This window comes from Oncorhynchus mykiss, chromosome Y (assembly GCF_013265735.2).
Source record: "Oncorhynchus mykiss isolate Arlee chromosome Y, USDA_OmykA_1.1, whole genome shotgun sequence".
Taxonomy (NCBI): domain Eukaryota; kingdom Metazoa; phylum Chordata; class Actinopteri; order Salmoniformes; family Salmonidae; genus Oncorhynchus; species Oncorhynchus mykiss.
Window position 1 is genome coordinate 30118532 of NC_048593.1, and position 9385 is coordinate 30127916.

General features: G+C 41.6%; 1 protein-coding gene across 1 annotated transcript; it reads left to right on the plus strand.

The window, feature by feature from the left end:
• The first annotated feature begins 1985 nt into the window (after positions 1–1985).
• On the plus strand, positions 1986–8996 carry LOC110510005 (stress-induced-phosphoprotein 1). Its single transcript, XM_021591264.2, has 14 exons — positions 1986–2285; positions 3303–3512; positions 3617–3758; positions 3874–4015; positions 4212–4377; positions 4535–4661; positions 6486–6588; positions 6853–6973; positions 7101–7197; positions 7362–7486; positions 7610–7646; positions 7903–8006; positions 8210–8385; positions 8534–8996. The coding sequence occupies exons 1-14, from the start codon at positions 2277–2279 to the stop codon at positions 8604–8606; spliced, it is 1632 nt and encodes a 543-aa protein (XP_021446939.1). The 5' UTR covers positions 1986–2276; the 3' UTR covers positions 8607–8996.
• The last annotated feature ends 389 nt before the right edge of the window (positions 8997–9385 follow it).

A 9385-nucleotide genomic window follows, 5' to 3' on the forward strand; every position in this document is an offset into this window, starting at 1 on the left:
TACTGCAAAGATGATATATCCACCCTTCAGAAATATTGAATATATTTTAATACTCTAACATCCCTTGTGGAAAAAAGTATAGCAGTATGATAATATTAATAGAGTTGATCATGTTATCGTGTAAGTATCCATTCATATTAATGAATTAAAGAAAATAAATTGTATTTTTTATAACACGAATCTAAGATCGTTTATAGGCTACCACTATATTTATTAATGACTTCATTGCTATTCATTAATTTATTTAACGTTACAACAATAGGAAAGGAACAACATCACATATACAGTGCATTCAGGAAGTATTCAGACCCCTTGACTTTTTCCACATTTTGTTACATTACAGCCTTATTCTAAAATGTATTAAATAAAGAATTTTCCTCATCAATCTACACACAATACCCCAATAATGACAGTGTAAACAGGTTTCTAGAAATGTTTGCAAATGTATTAAAAATAGAAATACCTTATTTACATAAGTATTCAGATCCTTTGCTACGAGAATCGAAATTGAGCTCAGGTGCCTCCTGTTTCCATTGATCATCCTTGAGATGTTTCTACAACTTGATTGGACATGATTTGGAAAGGCACACACTTGTCTATATAAGTAAGTCAGAGCAAAAACCAATTCATGAGGTTGAAGGACTTGTCCGTAGAGGCACAGATCTAGGGAAGGGTACCGAAATAATTCTGCAGTATTGAAGGTCCCCAAGAACACTGTGGCATCCATCATTCTTAAATGGAAGAAGTTTGGAACCAACAAGACTCTTCCTAGAGCTGGCCGCATGGCCAAACTAAGCAATCGGGGGCCTTGGTCATTGAGGTGACCAAGAACCCGATGGTCACTCAGACAGAGCTCCAGAGTTCCTCTGTGGAGATGGGAAAACCTTCCAAAAGGACAACCATCTCTGCAGCACTCCACCAATCAGTCATTTATGGTAGAGTGGCCAGATGGAAGCCACTCCTCAGTAAAAGGCACATGACAGCCCGCTACGGTGAAGCATGGTGGTGCCAGCATCATGCCGTGGGGACGTTTTTCAGCAGCAGGGACTGGGAGCCTAGTCAGGATTGGGTAAAAGATGAACGGAGCAAAATATAGATCCTTGATGAAAACCTGCTCCAGAGCATTCAAGACTTCAGACTGTGGTGAAGGTTCACCTTCCAACAGGACAACGGTCCTAAGCACACAGCCAAGAAAACGTAGGAGTGGCTTCGGGACAAGTCTCTGAATGTCCTTGACTGGCCCAGCCAGAGCCCGGACTTGAACCTGATCAAACATCTCTGGAGAGACCTGAAAATAGCTGTGCAGCGACGCTCCCATGTCCAACCTGACAGAGCTTGAGAGGATCTGCAAATACAGGTGTGCCAAGCTTGTAGCACCATATCCAAGAAAACTCAAGGCTGTAATCCCTGCCAAATGTGCTTCAACAAAGTACTGAGTAAAGGGTCTGAATACTTCTGTAAATGTAATTTTTTTTTTTTTTTTGCCAACATTTCTAAACCTTTTGCTTTGTCATTATGTGTTATTCTGTGTAGATTGATTAGAACAAATTACAATTTAATCCATTTTAGAATAAGGATGTAACATAACAAAACGTGAAAAAAGTCAAGGGGTCTGAATACTTTCAGAATGCACTGTATGCAGCTTCCATTCATTATTATAACCCATGGCTTTCTAAGGGGAGATTTCTCTCATAACTCATTTTGTCCTTATGTTCCTTTTGTCATACCAGGTCCACTGACAGCATATCACACTCAACTGATGATTTATATAAACAACAGCAAGCGTTTCCCAATATCCAGAATGTTCTAGAAAAGGGATGAATCAGATCGATCCTTCTAGAACTAGAATGAATATGGTAATGTTCCTTGACTCGACGTTTGTTGTTTTACTCATCGTACTCAACTCGAACTAGCCTTTGATTTGCTGAGCTTTTCTCGATTAACCAAGCTGAACCAATCCTACACCAGTGCGCATAAAGCCATAAATATTACTGAACTATATGGGTAAGCACTTGGGTTGCCATGTATGCAAGCCGGGGCTTAGAGTAACAGTTTGGTTATCAATCAACTTCATAAATACTGTTATATTGATAAATTATCTAATACACAGATCTATATTTAACAAACAATAGAAAACATCCTAAAGGAAACTGCCACAAAACATTTTTGATCTCAGCTCTTCGCTTTCTTTGGACATAATCTGGCAACTTAGATCCATATTGTGCAGGGGCGGTGCTTTCGTCTCACAGTAGTTTCTGGAACCTCATGGTTATACCATGGAGAAAGTGAGTAGCAACTCATCGATATTCGGGTCAAAAAACTGTTTATTCTGCAATATTTACAATATTGTCGAACCGTTTGTGTGTGTTGGTCAATTGTAACGCGTTTGTCCTATTTGAAGATTGATAGCTAGCCAGCAAACTAGTTACATTTTTCTACCTCGCTTTACTCAATGCGGACTTCATTGTTACTAGCTCGCCATGTAACGGTAGCTAGTTGGCTGGCTAGCTAGCTAACCAGTAATGTTAGCGTATTAGCTATGTAGCTAACCGGTCATGTTAGCACATTAGCTTACAAAATAGCTTTCAATTGTAGTTGGCTAATTAGCCGGTAAATATGTTTGGTCCAGAACCGTGTGTATTAGTAGCCAGCCGATTTAACTACCGGTAGTTAGCTAGCTAATCAGCTATTATAGCTAGCTAGTTACCTAGCTAATATTACATACGCATGGTCTGTCGATCATCAGAAAAAAACAAAGTGCAGGCACGAATGACTTCATGCTGTGAAATGCTGCTAGTTAACTTTTTCACGTTTACTAACATGGCTATCTAGCTAGCTTTTCCAATTATCTAACTGACTACTAAGTTAGGACATAACCGGCTAAGTTAACCAGCAAGTTAAGTTAAGCGTTGGGCAGGACTACAAGTCAGTCAGCAATCAAACTTGCTAGCTATCATATAGCAGTAGCTAGTTCAACTCAGTAAACCACCTTTAACATCTTAGTGGTTCAGCTAGCAGTCTATATCCGTTTAGCTGAAACATGGCAAGGTTCTGCAATATGTAATGGCCTCATAGCATGTAGGTGTCTAGGCTTGTTTGGTTTAACCTGACTGCTGGCTCCTAACGTTAGACCATGGCTGCTTTAGGAATCAGATTGTTTATAGAGCTCAAATTGGACATCACGATGGCAGATGGCAGTATTTCTTTACTTGTCAGTTTAGTAGAAAATCAATCATGAAAAAGCAATATATTTAAACAGATTTGATTACAGTGAATTTATTCAGGTCCCTCTTTCCCCTCAGGTGTCACAGTTGAAGGATCAGGGCAACAAGGCACTGAGTGCTGGGAAGATCGACGAGGCCATACGCTGCTACACAGAAGCGTTGGCCCTCGATCCCTCAAACCATGTCCTCTTCAGCAACCGCTCGGCTGCCCATGCCAAGAAGGGCAACTACAAGAGTGCTCTGGAGGACGCCTGTCAGACCATCAAGATTAAACCTGACTGGGGAAAGGTGAGACGATGTCACAGCACAGTTGTCCAGAGAGGGTGGCTTGTATTTGCACTAGTTATTGTCAAAAGTGACAAGCCTCATCACCATGATTTGTGCTTGCACAGGGCTACTCAAGGAAAGCGGCAGCCCAGGAGTTCCTTGGACAGTTTGAGGATGCAAAATTGACGTACCAAGAGGGATTCAGACAGGAGCCCACTAATCAGCAGCTCAAGGAGGGGCTGCAGAACATAGAAGCCCGGTTAGCAGGTAGAAATATTTGAACCTGTCACACTTTCACTTACATTATAAAAACAACAATGTGATTTTGTTTGCTCATCATGCGTTTTCTCTGTGTTGTGAATTTCACCTCTTGCCTCACCAGAAAAAAAGATGATGAACCCCTTCTCCATGCCCAACATGTTTGAAAAGCTGGAAAGCGACTCTCGAACCCATGCCCTGATGAAAGATCCAGAGTACAGAGCGCTTTTGGAGCAGCTCAGGGATAAACCGTCTATGCTTGGCTCGTGAGTATTTCTGTGGACGCCTTTTGTCTTGTTGCACCGCACCTGTACATTTAGAAATTTACTGCATTCTTTCATGCTTTTCAGTTTTCATCTTGTCTGACTGTAGTAATAAGTACCAGAACACAACATTCCTTTGTAGCGCTTGTGAATTTCCTGTGATCTAATTCAAGTACACTGTTTGTCCTTCAACCTGTAGGAAGCTCCAGGACCCTAGAGTAATGACCACCCTGTCGGTCCTGCTGGGGTTAGACTTGGCTGGCATGGATGACGAGGAAGAGCCTACTCCTCCCCCACCTCCCAAACCCAAAGAGACTCAGCCACCCCCTCCCAAAGAGGAAGACTTACCTGCGAACAAGAGACAAGTAAATATATTGCATTATAAGTAATCCTATAGTCCTTCACAGTCTGGGACAATGGTCATTTGTGCATTTATCTCCTCAGCACCCACACCGATTTGTGGGATTTCTTGCCCTCTCAGCATTGTTTTTAACAGCTTAAATGTCCATCGTGCTTCCATAGGCTCTAAAGGAGAAGGAGCTGGGCAACGAGGCGTACAAGAAAAAAGACTTTACCACTGCACTGGAACATTATGAAGAAGCCCTCAAGCATGACCCAACCAACATGACATATCTTTCTAACCAAGCAGGTATACAATCATCATTGTGTATACACACAGAGAGACAGATAATATTGTGTAAAACAGAGTCTGGTGTTCTCTGTGTGGATAGGCCACTGGGAGTAAATGGATATGACTGCAATCTGGTCAAAGTGATGACAGACACAGAAGCCCAGTAGTTTAATTATGAAACAGAGTATACATGAATGAGCCAATTGTAAGCTGGGGGTGACTAGGTGACCATGATGGTATGAGGGACAGCTTGGGAATTTAGCCAGGACACCAGGGTTAACACCCCTACTCTTAAATAAGTGCCATGGGCTCTTTAATGAACACAGAGAGTCAGGACACCTGTTTAACATCCCATCCGAAAGACAGCACCTTACACAGGGCAGTGGCATGTTTTTTTTAGACCTGAGGAAAGAGTGCCTCCTACTGGCCCTCCAACACCACTTCCAGCAACATCTGGTCTCCCATCTAGTGATTGACCAGGAACAACCCCGCCCAGCTTCAGAAGCAAGCCAGCAGTGGGATGCAGGGTAGTATGCTGCTGTAGTCTGTGTACAGAGGGAAACGGGATAAAATAAATAGAAAATTACTATAATGTAAATCCAATAAACAATATTACATTAAACAGTCATGTCAGCAATTTCTATATGCAAGTTACAAAAAGAGAAAATTAACACACCATAATTCCTCTCGAGAATTAACATTAGTTACACCAACTGGTAGGCTAATCACATAATTGTACAAAATGGTAAGAGAATTGGTGAAGAAACTTACCCCTCTACATACACATTTATTGTATGTACATATAACAATAGCAACAGGAATATTATAAAAGTTTAAATAAGTATTTTTTCTGACTTACAAAAACAAATATCCCTGCAAATTAAAACGATAGATCTCCAAGAAAGACAACAAACTGAGAAATGTTTTTTTTTAATGCTAACGAGTGGTTGCTATGGTGAATAATCCAATAATAATTGGTAGGACACATGAAAGGGGCTTCCGAGTGGCGCAGGGGTCTAAGGCACTGCATTTCAGAGCTAGAGGCGTCACTACACCAGCCATGATTGTGAGTCCCATAGGGTGGCGCACAATTGGCCCAGCGTTGTTAGGGTTTGTCCGGGGTAGGGCGTCATTCTAAATAAGAACTTGTTCTTAACTGACTTGCCTAGTTAAATAAAATAAAAAAGGATCTCTAAATGAAAAATACTGTTGGATTGATAAAATGTCCTTACAGATCTAATTAAATTTAGAGGATTCTAAATTAATATCTAAGGGGCTATTATACATTGAGTGAATTCTAGAATCTTCCCAACTCAGTGCCTTGTTGGGCTCCTATTTACAGTTGTCTTAAATATGCTAATAGAGGTTCATATTTAATGAGTTAAACTTGTAGTTTTCCTCCATTTAACAAATTGTCAAGTTGTATTTATCTCGGAAGTATGTATATGGGAAAAATTGTCATATTATATCCATGACAGAACTAATTGGCTTGATCAGAATCAAATGCGATTAACTGAGTGAATATCTCTACCCCCTAATCTTGGGTACAATTTTCTATTTCCATACGATTTAAGGACAGATAAAACAGCATAGCATTTGACCAATTTGTGTGGGTCCTCAATTTATTTTACAGAATAGATTTGTCCTGCTTTTAAGAATAATTATTAACTACTGCTACCCTAGCAGTAGTTTATGGGGATCTAATAAAATACCATCTTAGCTTACCATCATGCAGACAATGTCATATGATTCTTATATGCGTAGTTTTTATGATCTATAATATTTGATTGGATAATGAGGTGCTTTCTAAGGTGTCTGCATTTGTCTGTTTTCCCATCCCAGCTGTGTTCTTTGAGAAGGCTGAGTATGAGATGTGCAGGGAGCTGTGTGACAAGGCCATCGAGGTGGGCAGAGAGAACCGGGAGGACTACAGACACATTGCCAAGTGAGTTCCTCGTCAATTCACTGAAAATAATTACGCGTGAGTCACCCTCTAGGGTATAAACTGCTGGGAGTCTGAAGGGGACTGTTGCACATGGTGTATGAGGAGAGATTAGATCTCCTGAATAAGCAGCCAATTAAATCCTTGTATTCACCATTGGCAGGTCACATTTCGGTAATGGTGGGCTCTGCTACAAACCGGAGAAATGGAATGTCAGAGCTTGAGTCATCTGTGCTTAATGTCTCTATCCCTATCCTCCTCTCTCAGGGCCTTGGCTAGGGTTGGCAACTCGTACTTCAAGCAGGAGAAATATAAGGAAGCAGTCCAGTTTTACAACAAGAGTCTGACAGAGCATCGCACCCCTGATGTCCTTAAGAAGTGCCAGCAGGTACAGAGAGTGTTGACCCTATTGAATGAGGACTGTCAGGGTAGATTATGCTGGGTTCGATAACGACTCTTTAACCAGTCTGTTAATCACCGTCCTGTCACTCTCACCATCCCTTCTATGTCTGCAGGCAGAGAAGGTATTGAAGGAGCAGGAGAAGCTGGCCTACATCAACCCAGATCAGGCCTTGGAAGAGAAGAACAAGGGCAACGAGTCCTTCCAGAAAGGTGTGTGTCTGTGAAATGGAGGATCTACAGCGGTTGAAAGTATTAATTATGTGTCATGCCTGTGTGTACTCTTAGTGGTAAGATTTCTCTAATTGTCTGCATACCATTTTAGATTCTGGTAGTGTTAGGATATCTGACATGCTGTGTTTATTCTCTGTTCTCAGGAGACTATCCTTCAGCCATGAGACATTACTCTGAGGCCATCAAGAGGAACCCCAATGACGCCAAGCTCTTCAGCAACAGAGCTGCCTGCTACACGAAGCTGCTGGAGTTCCAGCTTGCCCTAAAGGTACAGCACACCTGTCTACTGTGGTGCCATGCATGTATATGAGCTTTATCCTCATTACTAATAAAGTGGATATCAAGTGTTCATCAGTCAAAGGACTAGGACTGATATTTTCTCTCTTTTTAGGATTGCGAGGACTGTATCAAACTTGATCCTACCTTCAGTACGTATTGAACTTTAAAACCTTTTTACTTTAAAAATGAAATGGTCAGTCCACCATTTAATTGATTTAGCACATACAGGTCTCCTAGCTTTTCTAATAGCAGCCATGTTTACGTTTTGCTCCTACTTGATTTTGGTCATCAGAAAACTGAAGATAAATTGCATCTTGAAAACTTGACTGCTGATGTGCAATTGTTTGAACTGTATCAAACCTAGGCCCTTTAAAAGCATAGACTTCATCTAACTTCTCTTCACAGTAAAAGGGTACACGCGCAAGGCAGCTGCTTTGGAGGCCATGAAAGATTTCTCTAAAGCGATGGTTGCCTACGAGAAGGCTCTGGAGCTGGACTCTACTTCCAAGGTACAGTATGACAGATTTACATTTGTGCACTAGCAGTATCTCCTTTACCAACCAACTCTAAAATAAACTGAAAGTGAAGTTTATTTTGTATGCGGTTTCTATTAAATATTAAGCCATGGCTTATGGTCCTTATGGTCCTTGTTTTGTTGGTGTCACTGAGCGGTCTGAGGCTAACAGTTAAACCATCTCTGTTCCGAGTGCAGGAGGCCACAGAGGGCATCCAGCGCTGCATGATGAGCCAACACGTGAGGAATGACGACAGTCCAGAGGACGTGAAGAGGAGGGCCATGGCTGACCCGGAGGTGCAGCAGATCATGAGTGACCCAGCCATGCGCATGATCCTAGAGCAGATGCAGAAGGACCCACAGGCACTCAGCGAGTAAGCAGGCCAGCTCCGCAGCTACACATTTTACACACTCACTGTCTACATAGTATACAACGCATGCACCATAATCACACCCTGTAATTGACCAAATGAGCTTAAAATTGAGTTAATTTGTTCTCTCTTTCTCCCTGGACCCTTTCAGTCACCTTAAGAATCCAGGCATTGCTCAGAAGATCCAGAAACTGATAGATGTGGGACTGATAGCCATCCGGTGATGAGTGAGGAGAACAGGGCCAGAACCCATGAAGAACCAACCGCAAGACCACAGAGGATCAAGATGCCATTCCCTTAAGATATAACCCCCCCCCCCCCTCTCCCTTATACCCTCAAAATGATACTGTATGCCATCTCGTCCAAACTTCAACCAACAGAGGGTTTCATTTTCTTTATCCATTTTTACAGCCTTAATGAAATTGTACTTAGTGTCTTCCTCATCACAGAACTCTCTGAAACAAATCATTTGATTGGGCAAACTTATCAAACACCTATTACTGGAGCAGCAGACCAGGCTAGAGCTTTGGTTGGCACAATGACTGACTGCATTCATATCAGTGCTGCAGCTTATAACAAAACAAGTAAAGTTCTATTTGGGTGTTGAACCATGATGTCAAGGTGCAATATGACTGCTTCATTTTTCTCTTCCTTTGTTTATTTTAAGACTGCTGAGACCAGCAGTCTTAAATATCTGTGTAGGGCGCCTGACTAAGATTTCTCCCTTTCTGGACAGGATATCTTTCATAAATTCAGGTCAATGTAGTTGTGCTACTGGTGTACAGGCTTACAAGCTCACAATACTGTGCTTTCCAGATCTTTAGAAATGAATGTTGCTTGGTCATGGAAGTACTGATCTTGGGATCCGCATTGGATTACAGCTGTGGAAGTTAAATGGTGATTTAACTTTTTTGAATATCTTCTCTCGTCATTAAACCCCTTTGACTGGTAATACAGAGCAGAGAGAAGTATCATCTCTAGTTGGCGCTTGTATTAAAGCTCT

Excerpts from the sequence above, each read along its gene's own strand:
- LOC110510005 (XM_021591264.2), top strand. Across the intron at positions 3,513-3,616 it reads TTAAACCTGACTGGGGAAAG|GGCTACTCAAGGAAAGCGGC; the intron begins GTGAGACGATGT and ends GTGCTTGCACAG. Across the intron at positions 8,007-8,209 it reads AGCTGGACTCTACTTCCAAG|GAGGCCACAGAGGGCATCCA; the intron begins GTACAGTATGAC and ends TTCCGAGTGCAG.